Source organism: Achroia grisella, unplaced genomic scaffold (assembly GCF_030625045.1).
Source record: "Achroia grisella isolate CSIRO2021 unplaced genomic scaffold, CSIRO_AGI_Agris_v1 utg4142, whole genome shotgun sequence".
Lineage (NCBI taxonomy): Eukaryota > Metazoa > Arthropoda > Insecta > Lepidoptera > Pyralidae > Achroia > Achroia grisella.
In genome coordinates this window covers 69,750-88,136 of record NW_026712849.1, presented here as the reverse complement: position 1 = coordinate 88,136, position 18,387 = coordinate 69,750, and the positions used below count along the sequence as shown (strand labels likewise).

At 37.4% G+C, this 18,387-nt stretch overlaps 1 protein-coding gene across 2 annotated transcripts in view; it reads left to right on the top strand.

Moving 5' to 3' along the window:
• The first annotated feature begins 836 nt into the window (after positions 1-836).
• LOC131844839 (radial spoke head protein 3 homolog B) overlaps positions 837-18,387 on the top strand; it is a 37,347-nt gene continuing 19,796 nt past the window's right edge. The window contains exon 1 of one of the 2 annotated variants that reach the window (XM_059193816.1): positions 837-1,221. In XM_059193816.1, coding sequence (XP_059049799.1) covers positions 1,097-1,221 — 125 coding nt within the window. In that variant the 5' untranslated portion in view covers positions 837-1,096. Of the gene's footprint in view, positions 1,222-14,596; positions 15,517-18,387 lie in introns of those variants that run through there. The other variant, XM_059193815.1, reaches the window with a different exon arrangement.

Below are 18,387 nucleotides of genomic sequence, written 5' to 3'. Positions count from 1 at the left end.
AACTATAGTGTTGCCCAAGGAAACAACGTATAATAATAATAATAATCTCAGGACAATTCACACAGCGCCATCTAGACCCAAGTTAAGCTAGCTAAAGCTTGTGGGTTATGTATGTATATTATATGTTATGGGTCCTAGACAACTGATACAAATACATAGATAATTTTTTTTTTCGTAAATACATACATATTATACATAGAAAATACCCAGACCGATACAAACAATCATACTCATTAAAACAAATGTTTGGATGAACCGTGCGAGGAATCGAACCCGCGACCATCGGTCGTAAAGCGGTATGCTTGACCGCTAGACCACCGAGGTCGAATAAGATAAACAACATATATTTCTAAACAAGATAAAATAATATAAAAACATATTTAATATAATATACAATAATATAGATAACTTACACGGATACATCAATACGACGGCAGACAAGATGACAAAACACACTCTTTTCAAATATTCAAACACCATACCAGTCAGTTGGCAACCCTAGTTATCTACTGAAAGCACATTTGTAGATAGCCAAATGTCAGGTCAACATCCCGAAGATCCAACCAACCCGTGCAACATTTATAATGTCGTCGCTCCACCTCGTTTTCTAAAACTGACGTCAATCGGCCAATAACATATTAACTATGTAGCTATGTATTTACAAACTTCCCAACACCTACAATGGTGGCGGCGATGACCTGCAGCGCAGCAACGCGACATGTCACTTGTCAGTTGATGACCGGAAGGCCCGTGTTTAACCGTTGCCAGGCGACCGCCGCTTGTTACCGTCGCCCTCGCGTCGCTATCAAAATAACAACCAACAGGGAACAGTCCGTAATCGAGACAGTGCCTCGTCGCCGGCACTCAACTGGCCATCAATAATATTGTTACTAATGAACACAATACTCGTGTGTACATGACAAATTTGTTTTTCGAATGCGAGTGTCGTGACGTGGAAGTGACAGTGTCGCCGCGAGTGTCGGTGTCGGACGTTCCCCTGGCTGCTATATGTGTTGTTTGGTGCTGGCAGCTTGCGAGGAGTGCTACTGGGCGGTGGTGAGGGTGGTGAGCGTGGTGAGCGTGGCGGGCAGCAGCCATGAGCGTGTCCGTGCGCTCGGTGTTGGTGGAGGGGCCGCAGGCAAAGACCAAGGGGCCGTTTACGTATGCTAGCACACCGCGCGCTCTCTACAACAATGCCAAACTGAAGAGGGATCCGCCGTGGTGAGTCTTTGTATCCAGAACTATATTGTTTAGATCCAGTCACAAGGCTATAAAACGACTGTATTTTATAAATATGTGTCGCAATAAACTTAATTGAACACAGTCATCCGTAGCTTAATATGCGGCCATGTAATGATGTAATGCGAAAATTATTATGCTTATGTCAACACATTGTTAAATATTCAGTATAATGTTTTATTCGGTGGTCTAGCGGTCTAGTACACCGCTTTACTTCCGATGCTCGCGGGTTCGATTCCTCGCACGGCATAAACATTTGTATTCATGAATATGATTGTTTATATCGGTCTGGGTGTTTTCTATGTATAATATGTTTGTACTTATAAAAAAAAGTGTCTATGTATTTGTATCAATTACCTAGTACCCATAACACAAGCAAAAAGGACTTCTATCCAGAGCCGTAAAATATTAATAAAAAAAATACATATGCTATATAAACAGATATGACATTGAACGCCACGTACCTATAGCAACACGAGAGCACGGTTTAACACCTGTTTGAAATAATGTCGAGCTTCCACAGTCTGCCTGATAGATTGGTAGTTGTTATATGTAAATTCAAATTAAAAAATCATTTATCACTACTCATATAGGACATTTTAGCCGCTTATAAACGACATTTTTTTTCCCTACCGTCTAATTCAATGAACAGATCCGATTGAGAAGAACTGTCAAGAAACTAAATAGATTTTTTTTTAATCCTTGTTATTTAATAATAATAATACTTTATTTGCCAAATATAGGTAAACAATGAGGTGTTAACAATATGTTATTGAGATCCGTACATTAACCTCATAAGAGGTTCAATTTAATAAAATCACTGCACTACGTCGTCATACAAATAGTCGTTAATCGACTGTCCTTACGTCAATGTATCAGTCAGGAAATCACCAACCGCGTAGTATGTTTTCAATGTATATTTATATAGGTGTCTATGTCTAATATTAAATGACATTCCCGTGCATGAACAACTATTGTCATGCACGATTGTGCATAACTCACCTTTTTATATGATAACTAGCTTTTGCGCGCGGCTTCGCTCGCGTTTATTTATCACCTTAGGGGTGGAATTTATCAAAATCCTTGCTCAAGGAATGGCTACGTCATAGTAACTTTATGCACGCAAAGTGGGTTTAAAATAGACAAAGTTTCATACAAACTTTTATCCCCTTGGAGGTAGAATTAATCAAAATCCTTTCTTAGCGGATGCCTACGTCATAGCATCTACTTGCATGCCAAATTTCAGGCCGATCCGTCCAGTGGTTTGGGCTGTGCGTTGATAGATCACTATGTCAGTCACCTTTGAGTTATATAATATGTTTAGATTGGTGAAATCCGACATTAGTGTCTTGATAATGGTATGACATTATCCAGTATCGCTCATACCTCAAGTTTGTATAGCATTGTATAGCTAGCAGTTACATTGCACATTATAAAATTATTAATATTTTCATAATAACTTGAAGGCAATAAACGATGGGTTACTTGTACCATATCAGATCTTCCACATAATGCCATTTGCATAGTAAATTACAACGCGCCTCTATTACATGCGATGCAGTCACGAATCATTCCGTTTTGATTGAGATTGATAATATTATAGGTATCATGAACGTGTTGTACACAAAGCTTCTGCAAAACACATACATACATACACACCGCTCAATGATGGACTGCATTCCATTTATTACAAACTAGCTGTTCCCGCGACTTCGTCCTCGTGGAATCGTTGATCGTCGACGTTTTAACCATTTTAGAAGCTATTTGTTTTTTACTTTTGAAATTCCTTAAAAAAATAATATCCGTAACCGAAATTATCCGAAACTAACGGATGATCCGAAATAATTTCATATCCGCATCCGTATCCGTATCCGGTATAATAATCATTCCTATATCCGAAACCTATCCGTATCCGAAATTTCATATCCATAACATCCCTGGTACATATATAAAGGCAAAAAGCCTGAACTAGTATAATATTTATAAAATTCGACAAATTTTCCTAAGAAATAAAGTGAAAAATAATTCTTTTACTCTGTAATTACTTTTTATATATTAATTAGTAGGAAACAATAATTAAATTGTAGAACTAATAAATAACTTGATTTGTACTAGGTTGAGTCTGGTGCTCAATAGTCAACTCTAGGCTGTTAAGCGAGCTTTTTAAGAGCTTGGATGTACCAAACTCTTAAAAGGCTCGCTTAAAATTCTCTGCCTCTTATCTTACGTTATCTTTTCATTGCCTCATGATGCCTCGTTCGGAAGTGTCGCAATATGGGCGTAAATTCAATCAAATTTAAGCGAGCTTTTTAAGAGCTTAGATGTACCAAGCTCTAAGAGCTTGGTACATCCAAAAGCTCGCTTAAAATTTTCTATCCCTTATCTTACGTTATCTTTTCATTGCCTTATGATGCTTCGTTCAGAAATATCGCAATATGGGCGTAAATTCAATAAAGGTCGGTATTTGATCATTAATGGAAAAGGTCGTAACGCTTTGGTAGTTTCAATTCACACATTTTTACTTAAAAATTAAAATGTCCAACTAAACTATTAAAAAGAGCTACACGCGAGTTACTCGCTCATTCTGCTTGTGATGAGTCAGCTTTCCGAATGAGCGGTAGATTAAAAAAATAAGTAGTGACTAATCAAAAATGCTTACATGTAACTTACGTTTGTATAGTCATTACTGTAATAAATAAATTTCTATTGTATACTCCCAGTAGCAATGGTCAGGTTTCCGTATTGAATATTTGTGGTCTGACACAAGTAGAGGATTTGATCTCGGGATCCGGGTCGAAATTTCGGTCCGAAAATCTCGGGATTTTGTATAACAAATCCCGGGATTTTCAAGATTATCAAAAAGTTACACGAATTACTAAATCTAGTATTTTTTCATTGAACGAAACTTACTTAATGCCTTTTTAACTTTTATCGGCCATCTTGGCTAATCAGCTGATTGATTGAATTAGTTTGCACGGCGCGGCGTTGTATGTGAATGTGTACAAAAGATCGTCTTTACGGCGATCTGAGAAATTAATTTCGTAGCAAATATTTCGTTGACTATAAGCGCAACGTGTCTTTTGTAAGAACTATAATCGCGCTGCCGGAAATATTGCCGGGCGACAACTGAGCGAGAGGGCTGAATGTAAAAACACGCTGCCACTCGCGCTGCCAGTCCTTTGACTCGCGCACGAAAAACCGACAATCGCGGGAGCGCCGGGCCGCGCGTGTGGCAGCGCCAATGGCATGGGAAGTGTTCCCACTCGTGTTTACACTCTAGCGCTGCTCACTTCCCTGCCCACTCGAGCTGAGTGTAAATTGGGCATAAGAATGACTATATTTGTCGAAGTCAATGGTTTCGCATACCTACTTGTCTTATCCTTATGGTTGTAGGGTATTATTCTAGGTTTCTCTAAGTGAGTCTAACAAAGTTGATTTTCTCAAAGTTTAATTTTTAAAAGAATGTAATCGTAAACTACAAATATTAGTCTTCAAAGAAAGTAGAAGTATATTTTGTTTAATATAGCTTTAAAATGAAACTATTATCAATTACCAAAATAAAATAGGACTTTTCATTACCACTGCATTCCTAATAATATAATAATATCGGGATCCCGGGATCCCGATATTATCTTTCAGTAATCCCGAAATCCCGGGATTAAAATAACTAGTCGGGATCGTACTCTCTAGACCCAAGCCAATAGTAGCGATATATAACACAAAATAATATAAATCCTTTAGGTGATGATACTACGACGTTAACAAAAGACTTTAGCTAATATCATGTTATCTGTGGCTATACTATAATATAATAGTAGCACAGATAACATAATATTACCACGTTTCAATGATAAAGTAAAATACTTATATTGTAGTCCAATTTTTTTTTATTAAACCATAATGTGACCATTTTTGACCATAATAATATTCAGAAAGAAATTCAGATAAAAGTTGAAGGGTAAGGGATGAAAGAAAATAATAAAAAAGGGTTGAAAAATGCCTGTTTTCAAAATAACTCTATAAAGGTAAGAAATATGAAAAAATATTTGAAACAAAAAAATTATTGGACTACTAGCTACTCGCCCCGGATTTGCACGGGTGTACATGTATTATACATATAAACCTTCCTCTTTAATCACTCTATCTATTTAAAAAACCGCTTCAAAATCCGTTGCGTAGTTTTAAAGATTTAAGCATACATAGGGACAGACAGCAACAGCCAGTTTATTTTATACTATATATGTAATGATTAGTGGTGTAACTGTTAGTAAACCTTGAACCCGAACACTTGTGTCGCGTGTCCAGCTTGACCTGATCAGCCCAACTCCTCGCTCCCTCCTCCTTTGGAGACGACGACCTCCTCAAGGTTGCTCACTTAATTATGGCCAATTACCTCACATTAAAATTTTCATAACAGTGTTATAGAGTAACGTTCGTTGACGTCTTTGTAGCTATACATACGTACGTAATAGGCAGTGCTTGTATATCATTATTTATAGTTAAGTACAGAGTAAATACTTATATAGATACATGCTATGTTGATTGAAGTATCTGGCCTTTGATTTATTTATTTATTTATTTATAAAATTATCATTTATCTGTTATCTATACATCAATACATATAAATAAAATTGGAGTGTCTGTTTGTACATACACCAAAACATTATTTACAATTTTTGTCTGTCTGTCTATTTGTTCTGGCTCATCTCTGAAATGGTTGGACCGATTTTGACGGGACTTTTTTTGGCAGGTAGCTGATGTAATAAGGAGTTTATTACATCAGCTACCTGCCAAAAACGGTTCCGTCAAAATCGATCCAGCCATTTTAACCAATCGGTCAGCTAACTTAAGCTACTTTTATTTTAGAAAAATAACAGCTAGTATTAAATAAGTAATATATACCAATTTGATAAGCGAGGAATACGTGATGACTGCACCAATACGACGGCAACATGTATTACTTAGTAAACTATTTAAATAAAGAAAATTTAAGTGCTTGAGTAATTTCTAATTAACAGCTTTTCATTAAATGCTTATGAATTTTAAAAATAGCTAATGTTATATCCCGTAACTTAGGCAAATTTAATTTAGACTACACTTTAATAAACGTTATAAAGCATTATTAATATTATTACCACAGATAACGTAATATTTTATTACTAAAAAAACTATCGGCGAAAAGATCTAGAATTCATACAAGATAAAATGAGAGACATGAAGAAAATCATTCATATATGTATTTTAGGATAGAAATTACATTTAGGTATTTCAATAAAATAAAAGTGAAATTTCACGTAGAAGAAATCTGGAGTAATAGCTAGTATAAAAATATAAAACATTGCTATGAGGTCGGTGGTAATAGAGTTACTGCAAAGCATCACGTATTCGCTCAGTAACTCATTGGTCTGATACTCAGGCTACGATTACAGGGTGCTACACAGGATCACGTATTGGTCGCTCGGTAACTCATTGGTCTGACATTCAGGCTACGATTACAGGGTGCTACACAGAATCACGTATTGGTCGCTCGGTAACTCATTAGTCTGATACTCAGGCTACGGCTACAGGGTGCTACACAGAATCACGTATTGGTCGCTCGGTAACTCATTGGTCTGATACTCAGGCTACGGCTACAGGGTGCTACACAGAATCACGTATTGGTCGCTCGGTAACTCATTAGTCTGACATTCAGTCTACGGCTACAGGGTGCTACAAAGAATCATGTATTGCTCAGTAACTCATTAGTCTGATATACAAGCCACTGCTATAGAGTGCTACGCAGAACGGCCATAAGTCGTAGCTGGCTTCGTAGTACCCTGTATATAATACTTGTAGGAGTAAAATACCATTCTCTCAAATCACACTAGTTCAGTATTGGTATTCTGTAAGCGTTTTAACAACTCATTTCACTCATCGCTTCACTCGAGGCCACTCGAGTCACTTCAAATATAAAGTTCCTACTAAGCTATCGAGTTTGCCTATATTTCTAAACTAGTGCCTGTTTTGCCTCCATTCCTCTCTCGAGCGTGTGGCGCTGCAGTCGCTATCGAGTTTTACACAAAACCAATGTACAATCTCAACGCGGATTCCGGTTACGAATTCTTAAGTGATGCCTACAGAATAGCTCTACAGCTTCCTTCCAATTTACTATGTCAGAGGATTTGAATATAAAATATATAATAATAATAATATGTCAGTACAATTCACACAGCGCCATCTAGTCCCAAGCTAAGCAGAGCTTGCATTATGGCTACTAAACAACTGATATAAATACTTAGATATTTTTTTTTGTATATACATAATATATATAGAAAATACACACACCGATACAAACAATCCTAGCGGGGAATTGAACCCGCGGTCATCGAAAGAACATAGATATTAAGATAGATAATAGATAAATGCTAAATATGCATATAGATATCTAAAACTTTAGACTCTGCTATCATTACATAGTATAAAACAAAGTCGCATGTACCTATGCTTAAATCAAACAATTTTGTGGCAAACAAGCATACGGCCCATCTGATGATAAATGGTTAGTATCTATGGACGTCCGAAACACAAGGGGTGTCACATGCGCGTTGCAGTTGCAACATTCACAGCACGATATAGGTTGCAAACTCTTTCTAGTTTAAAAGATATAAGCCTACATAGGGATGGACAGACAGCGACAGTTACTTTATTTTATACTATATAATGATCATCAGAATAACACATAAGCAGTGAATTTCCCGCGGTTGAAACCGCGGCCATAGCTAGTCCTTCAAAATACGTTTGATGTCACTTTGTTGAACCGCAATTACTAAAACATCCCGTGTACTGAACACTGTGTGTTTCAGTAATTGCTGTTTTAAATGTCTTTGAATTATTACAGGAGCTATTTCTTAATAATTTATTTAAACTACCTTCATTGTGATGATCAATACATACAGCTACTACTGTCCACCAGCGGCACTCCACAGTATTAATGAAGTCTTTTTTAAGTAGTTATGTTTCTATTGTAATTGGTTTTTATTGTAACACTAGCTGTACCAGCGACTTCGTCCGCGTGGAATTTAACTTTATTTTTCTAAAACAAAAGATCTCTCTAAAATAAAAATAGGCTAGGCTACTTACTAAGACGAGACTTGTATTGGCAGGTAGCTGATGTAATAAGCATCACCTACCTGCTTATATAAATCTCGTCAAAATCGGTCTAGTCATTTCAGATATTAGCCGGAACAAACAGACAGACAGAGAAAAATTGTAAAAGAATGTTATTTTGGTGTATGTACCGTATTTATATGCATATGCATGTAGCAAAAAACGGTTATTTCAATATTACAAACAGACACTCCAATTTTATTTATATGCATAGATGTATAAAGAGGATGAATACTATCATCTTCTCTTATCTTCTTATCTAATAATCGTTTACAATACTCCGGCAAATTACTTGTAATTTGCTGGAGTTTGGTAGGGTGGCAGTAGATTATGCAAGTAGTGTGTAAATTTAAGATTATTTTTATGTTTTTATTTTTTACCTTGTGTAACTAGTGTTTCCTAGACATGTGTCAACTCGAGTTACTAACTCAAGTTGCGGTGAATTCGAGTTGACTCGAGTTGAATTCTGCCAACTCGCGTTGGACGAATTCAACTGGTAAATGAACGAATCAAGTGAAAGAGCGAGAGCATGAGTCTGTCAATGACATGACAATGACATGAAATTTTCCGATCATTTCATGTCATACAATTTTCACTCGTCACAAATGTTTCAATATTGATTTGAGATCGTTATCATTTTTTTCGCATATTCGTCCGGTGTGTTATCATTAAAATGATTATGCGTTCTATAAGTACTTCCGCGGTTTTGAAGTGCCATTTCTACTCGCCCTCTACGCCACATTAGATTTATTCGAAAAATTAAAAAAAAACAACGAGTTAGCTGGAATAAACAGTTGAGAGCTGAACTTCAACTGGAGTTAACTCGAATTATGTTTATTACAAGCACATCTCTAGTGTATCCTTCCCATATTGGGAAACTGTAAAGCTCGCTTAGTATGACGTAAAAAATCTAAATCACCTAACTCACCGTAATACTACGTTATTGTATTCTCTGAATATTTCGCTCGTCCACCTTTCAGTCTGCCATTAACAATATAACATGCGATGTTACCAGCGTTCCCATGACCTTGCCTGTTTTAAATATTCGTAAATCTGGCCATCGATCACCACCGACGGGTACATGGCGTGAGGCGATTGTTGAAACCCTTATTCTTATGCGGCCTCTGAAGAGCAACGCCCTTAACCTTGGGTGACCCAAGAAATAGGGGTGCGAGGTGTAGCATCGTGGCGTGTGAGGGAGGGCAGCGGTCAGCTAAGGGGTGCCGCCGTTTGGCGCCCGTCGCCCCGGCAACCACCACGGATTCCGGTCAAAACTCGCATTCTAATTAAAACAACCTATTCTTCTTTTTATCTTACAATATAATGTTTAGATATAAAGATTACGTGTCACGTTGTTTGTCCGCGATGGACTCCTAAACTACTGGACCGATTGCAGATTTGATTTGCACATTGTGTGCAATTTATTTATTTATTGGCATACAACCTTAGCCACAGCAACGCGTGGCCGGGTCTGCTAGTATAGTATATAGTGTAAGGGATGGTAAAACAATGGCGCATTCGCCTGCGCTAACGGTTTACGCTGGCAAAGCACCAGTGGAGGATGACAGGATGAGCTAACCACATGTAAGGTCAGTTCAAGGACAGATCGTGAATTTGTTGGGCCCTATACTAAAACTATTTAGGGTTCCACCTAATTATATAACTTAACTAAAAAAATACACAGAGCAACAACAAGCGATGGGGAATTCCTCGTTCCGTTGGATGACGCGCAGAGAATTTACTTTAATATTATTATATATATTTAATTTCCATTTTTGTACAACTCCAGCCGAGATGTTACAATTTGCCTAACAGTGACACCGAGGCAGACCTTATGGGCATTATGATAAGTATTTAATATTTTAGATACTTTTCTATATATCGCCTATTATTTTCAGTGTCAGTGGAGGCTGAGAGACCTTTTTATTCACGGAGCCCTGGGCTGCAGCCTAAAACGCCGTTAGGTAGATCCGCCCCTAGGTCAGTTAGCCTAATGTGACAAATTCACCAGGAATTGTCATGATTTCCAGTGTCGCGTGGAGGTTAACTTGATATAGTATAATGCCAGCATCAGTCCACATTACTAACAATCTTCCCACCAATATCTTATAATATAATTAACTCTGTGCATGTGATGGTAGAGTGAGACTATAGTGTATTACCACTCGTTTACATATTAAGAGGCCAGCACGTGGCCACACGTGGCCAGCGTGGTATCCCAATAGTACTCATTACTTACTCATATGAGCAAAGACACGTATTATCATAAACAAAACAATGATTGGTTCCTCTTTTACGACAAATGATTATATGTTTGATAGTTATTTTTTCTCTCAGACGGCAATTATAAGAGAAATGAAAACAACACATATTATAATAAAAGATTAATCAGATATTTAGACATTAGCAGGTTAATTATAAATCTAAATTTGTAATAGTTATATAGTCAGGTAAGATTATTTGACATAAGTTTACAAACATGTTTTGAAATTTCAAGCAGAATTTAATAAAACTGGTACACAAAATATATTCTATTAAAATCTACAAATTATCTAAAACCAAATGCAACTTATTAATATTCGAGGATATGAACGAACTATATATTCTTAATAATCATGAATTATTTTGCTGGCTTATTGTTGCAATTACGATCGTGTCCAATTCATGACTGCATAGCTTCAAATACACCCTATATACAGCGGCGCGGCCTGACACAAAACGTATTTAGCTAATGTTATTTGTAGAATTAATGTATTAAAATCATGCCAAATGATGGGGAGGACGTACTGTCATGAATGTTATTCTGAATGGACATTTTCGTAAATAACAAGTCTTATGTGACATATGTTGTCTTAAGTGCATCGAATGAATGATAGATTGAACCCATAAAAAGCCATTTGACCTAAATAATATGACAAACTAATAAAACGATAATAAATTTAATTACAACAATATTATATATAGTTAACTAGTTATGTAAACTAAATTAAACATGATACATAAGACTAAGTTAAAGCTAAAGTTTGTGAGCATAGTTGGATGTTTGTTACTCTTTCACGCAAAAACTGATTTTGATGAAACTGTAAGTAATATAGCTTATACATCAGAATTACATAAATAAATTTCATATGGATGAAGCCGCGGAAAGAGAGAGTAAAAAAAATCAAAATAACCACTTTTTATATACACCATATAATAAATACAACTACAAATAGTAGTAGAGAAGGCTAGACAAGCGAGTAATAAAATTTAAAAAGCATACATACAAATACAAAATATAGTCAGGACAGTTACTAGCAGTCAGTAACTACTAAGTAGCTAGAGCCACTTTCAACTTTCACTTGATATTATTGCTTTATTGAATGATTATAGGGATGAGCCACTATGGCGATGTCGATGGGCAGTATTGACTAAGTAATAGCCTACATTTAAATATCAAGAATGGATATTGAGGCGGCCCGGATGACGCACGCCCGCAGCCTCGAACATTCACGGAACAACCCCCTAGACCACCCCCGGCTGGCCGCCGCTGGCCGCCGCTGGCCGCCGCTGGCCACACTCGCCAATGTATTTCGTGTGCCATTTCCATACAGCACCTATCATTATAGTAATTTAGGTTACACTAATACTAATGTACAGATATACATAATGTATACATAACGCTTACCGCAATACCATTAACTAGCGGAGAAAGGGGTTTGTTTTTTTTCTCTTATAATGATAATAATAATAATCTCAGGACAATTCACACAGCGCCATCTAGACCCAAGTTAAGCTAGCTAAAGCTTGTGTTATGGGTACTAGACAACTGATACAAATACATAGATTTTTAACTTTAATAACAACAATCATACTCATGAATACAAATGTTTGTGCCGAGCGAGGAATCGAACCTGCGACCATCGGACGTAAAGCGGTGTGCTAGACCGCTAGACCACCGAGGTCGTCAGTATATATATCTTCATTTTTAATTATGCTGTAAATATAGGCATTTTTAGAAATCAAACCTTTTTTACTAGGTAACATTCCATAACAATACTGCAAAATTTGGCGCTGTATGAATTGTCCTGAGATTATTATTATTATTGTATATGATATACATACGTATATAATAACATATATCAATAAATGTTTGTTACTCTTTTACGCAAAAACTATTCAACGGATTTTGATGAAACTTTATAGTAATATAGCTTATACATCAGATGAACCAGCTACGTTATACATTTCATGCGGATGAAACCGTAGGCACGCATAGTGTAATTTATTTTCTCACTTTAGGGACATAGTTATATGGACATTGTATTAAAAAACTAATGAATCTGTGACATCTCGCTATGACTGCTCAGTTAGAGTAGCACTCACAATGAGTGTAAGTAAGCTACAGAGTTGAGACGCGGCTGTTTAAGTGTGATTTGTAGTAAGTTATTTATTGATTATAACAAATGTAATACTAGATGTACTCGCCACTTCGTCCGCGTGGAAATTAACTTTATATTTCGAAAATAAAAGTAGCCTAAATTACTCCTAATTACATCAAATACTTGCCAATAAAAGTCTCGTCAAAATCGGTCCAGCCATTTCGGAGATTAGCCGGAACAAACAAACAGACAGACAGACAAATTGTAAAAAATATTATTTTGGTGTATGTACCGTATTTATATTCACATGCAAAAATGATTATTTCAATATTACAAACAGATACTCAAATTTTATTTATATGTATAGATTTACGAGCCCCTGAGTGTGAGCTCTTAAGTAGTGTTTGAGTTAAATGCACTCAGTGTGCCAGTGGGGAAGGCAGGTGTCTCTTCCCACGGCCGCCCTCGACCAGCTGACGAACGCTGCCGGCCGCCCGGCCGGTCCAGATCATTAGAGCATTTTCGGAATCATTGAAGAATAAATTTCCGTATTTAAAAGAAATTTGTTGTATTCGTACAATCACATTTGGTTGTAACTAAACATGGTTATTAAAATGACACGTCAACTCAATATATTGCTAGTAATGGGGTTAGTAGTCTACTAGCGATTCCCCTGCATATATACCTACTAGCTTTTGCCTGCGGCTTCGCGTTAATTTATCCCCTTAGGGGTGGAATTTATCAAAATCCTTTTTTAAGAGATACCTACGTCATAGTAGCTTTATGCATGCAAAGTCTCAGCCCGATCGGTTTAAAATTGACAAAGTTTCATATAAACTTTCATCCCCTATTTTATCCGTTTGGGGGTAGAATTAATCAAAATCCTTTCTTAGCGGACACCTACGTCATAACATCCACCTGCATGCCAAATTTCAGTCCGATCCGTCCAGTGGTTTGGGAAGTGCGTTGATAGATCACTATGTCACCTATGAGTCACAGTCACACAGTCATATATATATATAGTATATATATTTAGATAGGTAGTTGAGTAGACAAAATCAAATTGCAAATTAAAATTAAATAATAATATATTAATGTAAGACAATTTAGTCATATATACAAGTCAAGTTTCTTGTTCGTGTTCTTTGTTTCCCTGCCGTCCAGATCAGTTCAGCTCATGTTAGTGCTCCGAAATATGTAAAGAGAGTCAGCGTTGAATGGGTAGTCTTTAATTTGTGGTATAAAATGATTAAGACATTTCCAACCCAAATATCGTAGTCTAGTGATGTATTACTAAAAGGGACTCCTAGGAAGTCCAGGTCTTGTATTTTTTATTATGATAAAAAAGAATATCATGGTGCATAAGTTACTGACAAAAAATATCAATATCAAGGAATATTCTATTTTTTTTTAATTATACGTAACAATTTGTAGATTAGATATAATACATGGCACTTTGTCAAGCTTTCAGATGATTATTATAAGTCGAAATGTTTAGATGCGTCATTATTTTTTATTACAATGAAAATAATAGTTTTTTGTTAGTCAAATATTTCAGTTGAACCGTTCGATGCCTCATAGATTAACCTAGTATTCTAATGTTTACTAAGTTTCGTAATTCCACGTGGGCGCTTGCGCGATTATGTATGCCGCATTAGTGGGGCTCGGCCGTAAAACGTCGCAAGTGGTGAGCGACGGCGCCGCGCCACCGACATGTGGCGGCTACGCGCGTCGGCTGACCAGCGGCCGTCGGCCCTCGCCCGCCGCCACCTCAGTGATCGTTAGCAGGCCGCGCGACTGGCCGCACCACCGCCCGCCCCACCACCAACACCACGCGCTCCTCGAATAACGACGTCCACAACACTGCCGACTGACGCGCTGCTCACCGGACCCCATTCCTACTTTACGTACGTGAAACATGTGACAACATGCCTCCAGTGAATATCTCGAGCGAGGATTCCAGCGCGTTCACCGTAATCAATCACGATGACAATAAGCAGCGAGACGAGGAGACAGTAAATGAAAAGAAAGCCAACGACTATGTACTGCCTCGAAACGTGAACGTGGTGAAACCGCTGCAGCACGGCGATGACGTGCCCGCCACCGACAACATGGATCATCCCGCCGGACTGCAATCCATTTTAGACCCGAAATTTTCCCGAGCGCTCGACTTTAAACTTCGTAGACTAAAAGAAAAAGAAATTTTACAGGCCAATCTACGTAGACCCACTCGATATCGGCCTCGCAATGGATTAATAGCTGCCTCAAATCCAAACATTAGTTCAAAAGAGATGACTTCCCCTGGAAAAAGCATCAGCCAATCTAACCCGAGAATAGATATAATTGCACTCGACGACGACTACAAGCAAAAGATCTCGCCCAAAATGGATAAGTCTCCATCACCTGGACGCAAAAGTCGCATCCGCAAAGTATCGGGGTCCAACGAGGGAGAAAAACCACGGTTCATAACGACGGTGAAGACTGGGCAGTTCCTCCTGCCACCGCCTGAAGTAGCTTCGCTTCTTGGGCTGGAGACATTGTACCCGCAACAAGACAGGGAAAAAATTGTATACTCATATGCTAGCAAACCTAAACCAGTCACCACTAGATCGAAACGATCTTTGCCGGAAAAAAAAGAAAATATTCCCAATGGAGAATCAGCCACCGGGAGCATGGCCAAGCGACCCAACGCCAGCGACGTGTTCAGCGGAGTGCGGGCGCTTGTAGCCGGCGTAGTGGGCATGAAGCATCTCCTCGACAAAAGCGATAAGTATGTTCATAAATCTCGTCAATGGACCATTGCATTAATCAAGAGAAATTCATTATCACATCATCTCAATATCGATTCTAACTGTCACTATCAGGCAATATCGTCACAGATTGTCTATATTATCACCATGACAGTATTTTATCTCGATTCATTGACTCGATTAGCGATATAGGTAAAGTCTTTATGATCTTCCATGTCAATTAAGAATGTTATTATTAAATTTTAACACATATTAGCCACAACTTCATTTGCATGCCCATATATCTGACAGCGACTACAAAGTAGTACATTCTTCGAAGGATATAAGAAACATTTTATGGCAACCTGAAGGCGAGAGTTTTAAATGATAAGTATGGAGAATCATTGAAGCACAATGACTGTGATGTCAGGAGCTCTGTTTTTTTAATTAGGCTTTAAAGAGAGCTTTGGTTTAGAGGATTTATGATTATGATTATGATTTGTTTAAGGAGCAGTGTCCAGTATTATCCTTTGCATTACTTTAAGATTTTAATCGTAGTTTATATACTTTGGTTGATAGCGCTTAGAGAGACTTACTACGTAGAGTCTGTTGTTGACCTCGGTCGTCTCTATCATGTCTACTGACGGTACCCGCGATTTCGTGCGCGTGTAAATTTACTGATTTCATCTATTTATGATAATTAAACGACAAGAATTAAAGTACAAATTAAAGCATAAATAAATAAAATTTACGAAATGCATATGCATTACATGAAAAAAAATTTAAAAGAATTGACCGTCTGTATGTCTGTTCTTGCTAAAACAACTGGACTCATAATTTCGACGAATGGATCATTTTTATAGGACTTTCTCTCACAAATAGCTAATGTTGTATGCAATAACTATTAATAGGAATACTATTCTATTTTTATTTTTAAAATATTTACTTTAATTAACGTTTTTACGTATGTGAAACATTTAACGGGCAAACAAAGAGCAAGCGCCTCGTCATTGTTTTTATAATATGTAAAAATAAGGAAAATCTAGGTTGATTAGATATCTAATATCTGTTAGGAGATATATTCTCAATTGTGAGAAATGTAAGGATAATAATAGTTACGTGCTGTCACGTTAGGTGGACACATACATCGAAACGAAAAAATTACTCGTCAATTTTTTTTTCCTCGCGTTCACTCTCCATACCCTCTTGTTCCTCCATCCCCTAACAACGGACGTCATATTTTTCCCCACATATTTTTCATCATTTTGAGATCATTTTTTGTGAAAGGTTCTTTTTTATATATAATATGGTGTTTGATATATGAGATAGATATACAACTAAATTTCATTCCACACATGTCAATGCCTGCCACTACCAGTTCATATCCTATTCTAGGCACTAAGTTTTGCAGCTTCGTCGTCAGATGAAATTCATATTTCAGTTCAGAGACATGTTATGAGAATTGTCGATGATCCCAATCTCTCAAACGGTATCGAGCCACTTAGTTTGAGGCGAGACTTCGCATCACTTTGTGTGTTCTACCGTATGTACAACGGACTGTTTTCTGATGAATTATTTGACATGATGTCTACGGCTACCTTTTACCATCGCACCGCTTGCCATTGACAGGAAATTCATCCCCACACGCTGGAACCTAAGTGGTCTCGGACAGTGCGGTTTCAGAGGAGCTTCCTCCCGCGTACACTTAGGTTGTGGAATGAACTACGTGTCGAGGTTTTCTCGAGAGACTACAGCATGGGGTTTTTCAAGAAGAGTATATTAAGGTTTTTTAAGGGTCGGCAACGCACATGTGACACCCCTGGTGTTTTAGGCGTCCATAGGCTGCGGTAACTGTTTACCATCAGATTCGACTCTTATTATTTCCCACCTTTTTTTGTAGTCCGATAAATATATTTTTGTAGTAATAACTAACATTCATAAAATTCATAGCGCTGATAATATTATCTGATTGCACTAAGAATGAGTGCGTAGGTTTCTGTGTTGATTATCGCATGCCTCTTACTCAAAAGAGCTACATACAAGTTTGTTGCTGATTCTTCTTGTGATGAGTCTGCGTTTCGAATGAGTGGTAGTATAAAAAATATGACTATTCAGAAGTGCTTGTATTGAGTTCATTTGAATAAAGATTATTTCTATTTCTATTTCTATAGATATGTAACGTGTAGGAGTGGTATTGAACAAGTATCTAGGTACTAATTTTGGTGATGGAAATGAACTCTAGAGAACGGACAGGTGTACCGCTGGTGGGTACAGCAGGTGACACAGTCGAATTCATAATATCGGGGTCAGGCTGTGACCAACAATTTGTGGGTCCGGTGTCCCATTTCCCACCACCGCGGCGGCCGTCGCCACCCCACGGTCGCCCCCCGTCTCCCCACCGCCCTTTGAAAGCAACCAATTTACTTACATCCTTCATTTTCTTATCTCTCGACACAATTAATCAGTCAATTGATTTTTTGAACGTCAAACTGTCAGTTATTCTGTCCGTCTTTACTGTTTTATTTTCTACAGCTTTTACCCGTTTGAATGCAATAAAAAATATAGTACTTTTTTAATAAAAAGTATCCTATGTTCATTCTAATACCTTCAAGAACATGTGTACAAAATTTCATGATGATCGGTTCAGTAGTTTTTGCGTGAAAGTGAAACAAACATCGCTACCTTCACATCTATACATCTTTACATATAAATAAAATTGGAGTGTCTGTTTGTAATATTGCAATAACGGGTTTTTACTGCATGCATATGAATATAAATACTATACATACACCAAAATATATTTTTTACCATTTTTATCTGTCTGTCTGTCTGTTTGTTCCGGCTAATTTCTGAAATGGCTGGACCGATTTTAACAGGACTTTTTTTGGCAAGTAATAAGGAGTAATTTTTCT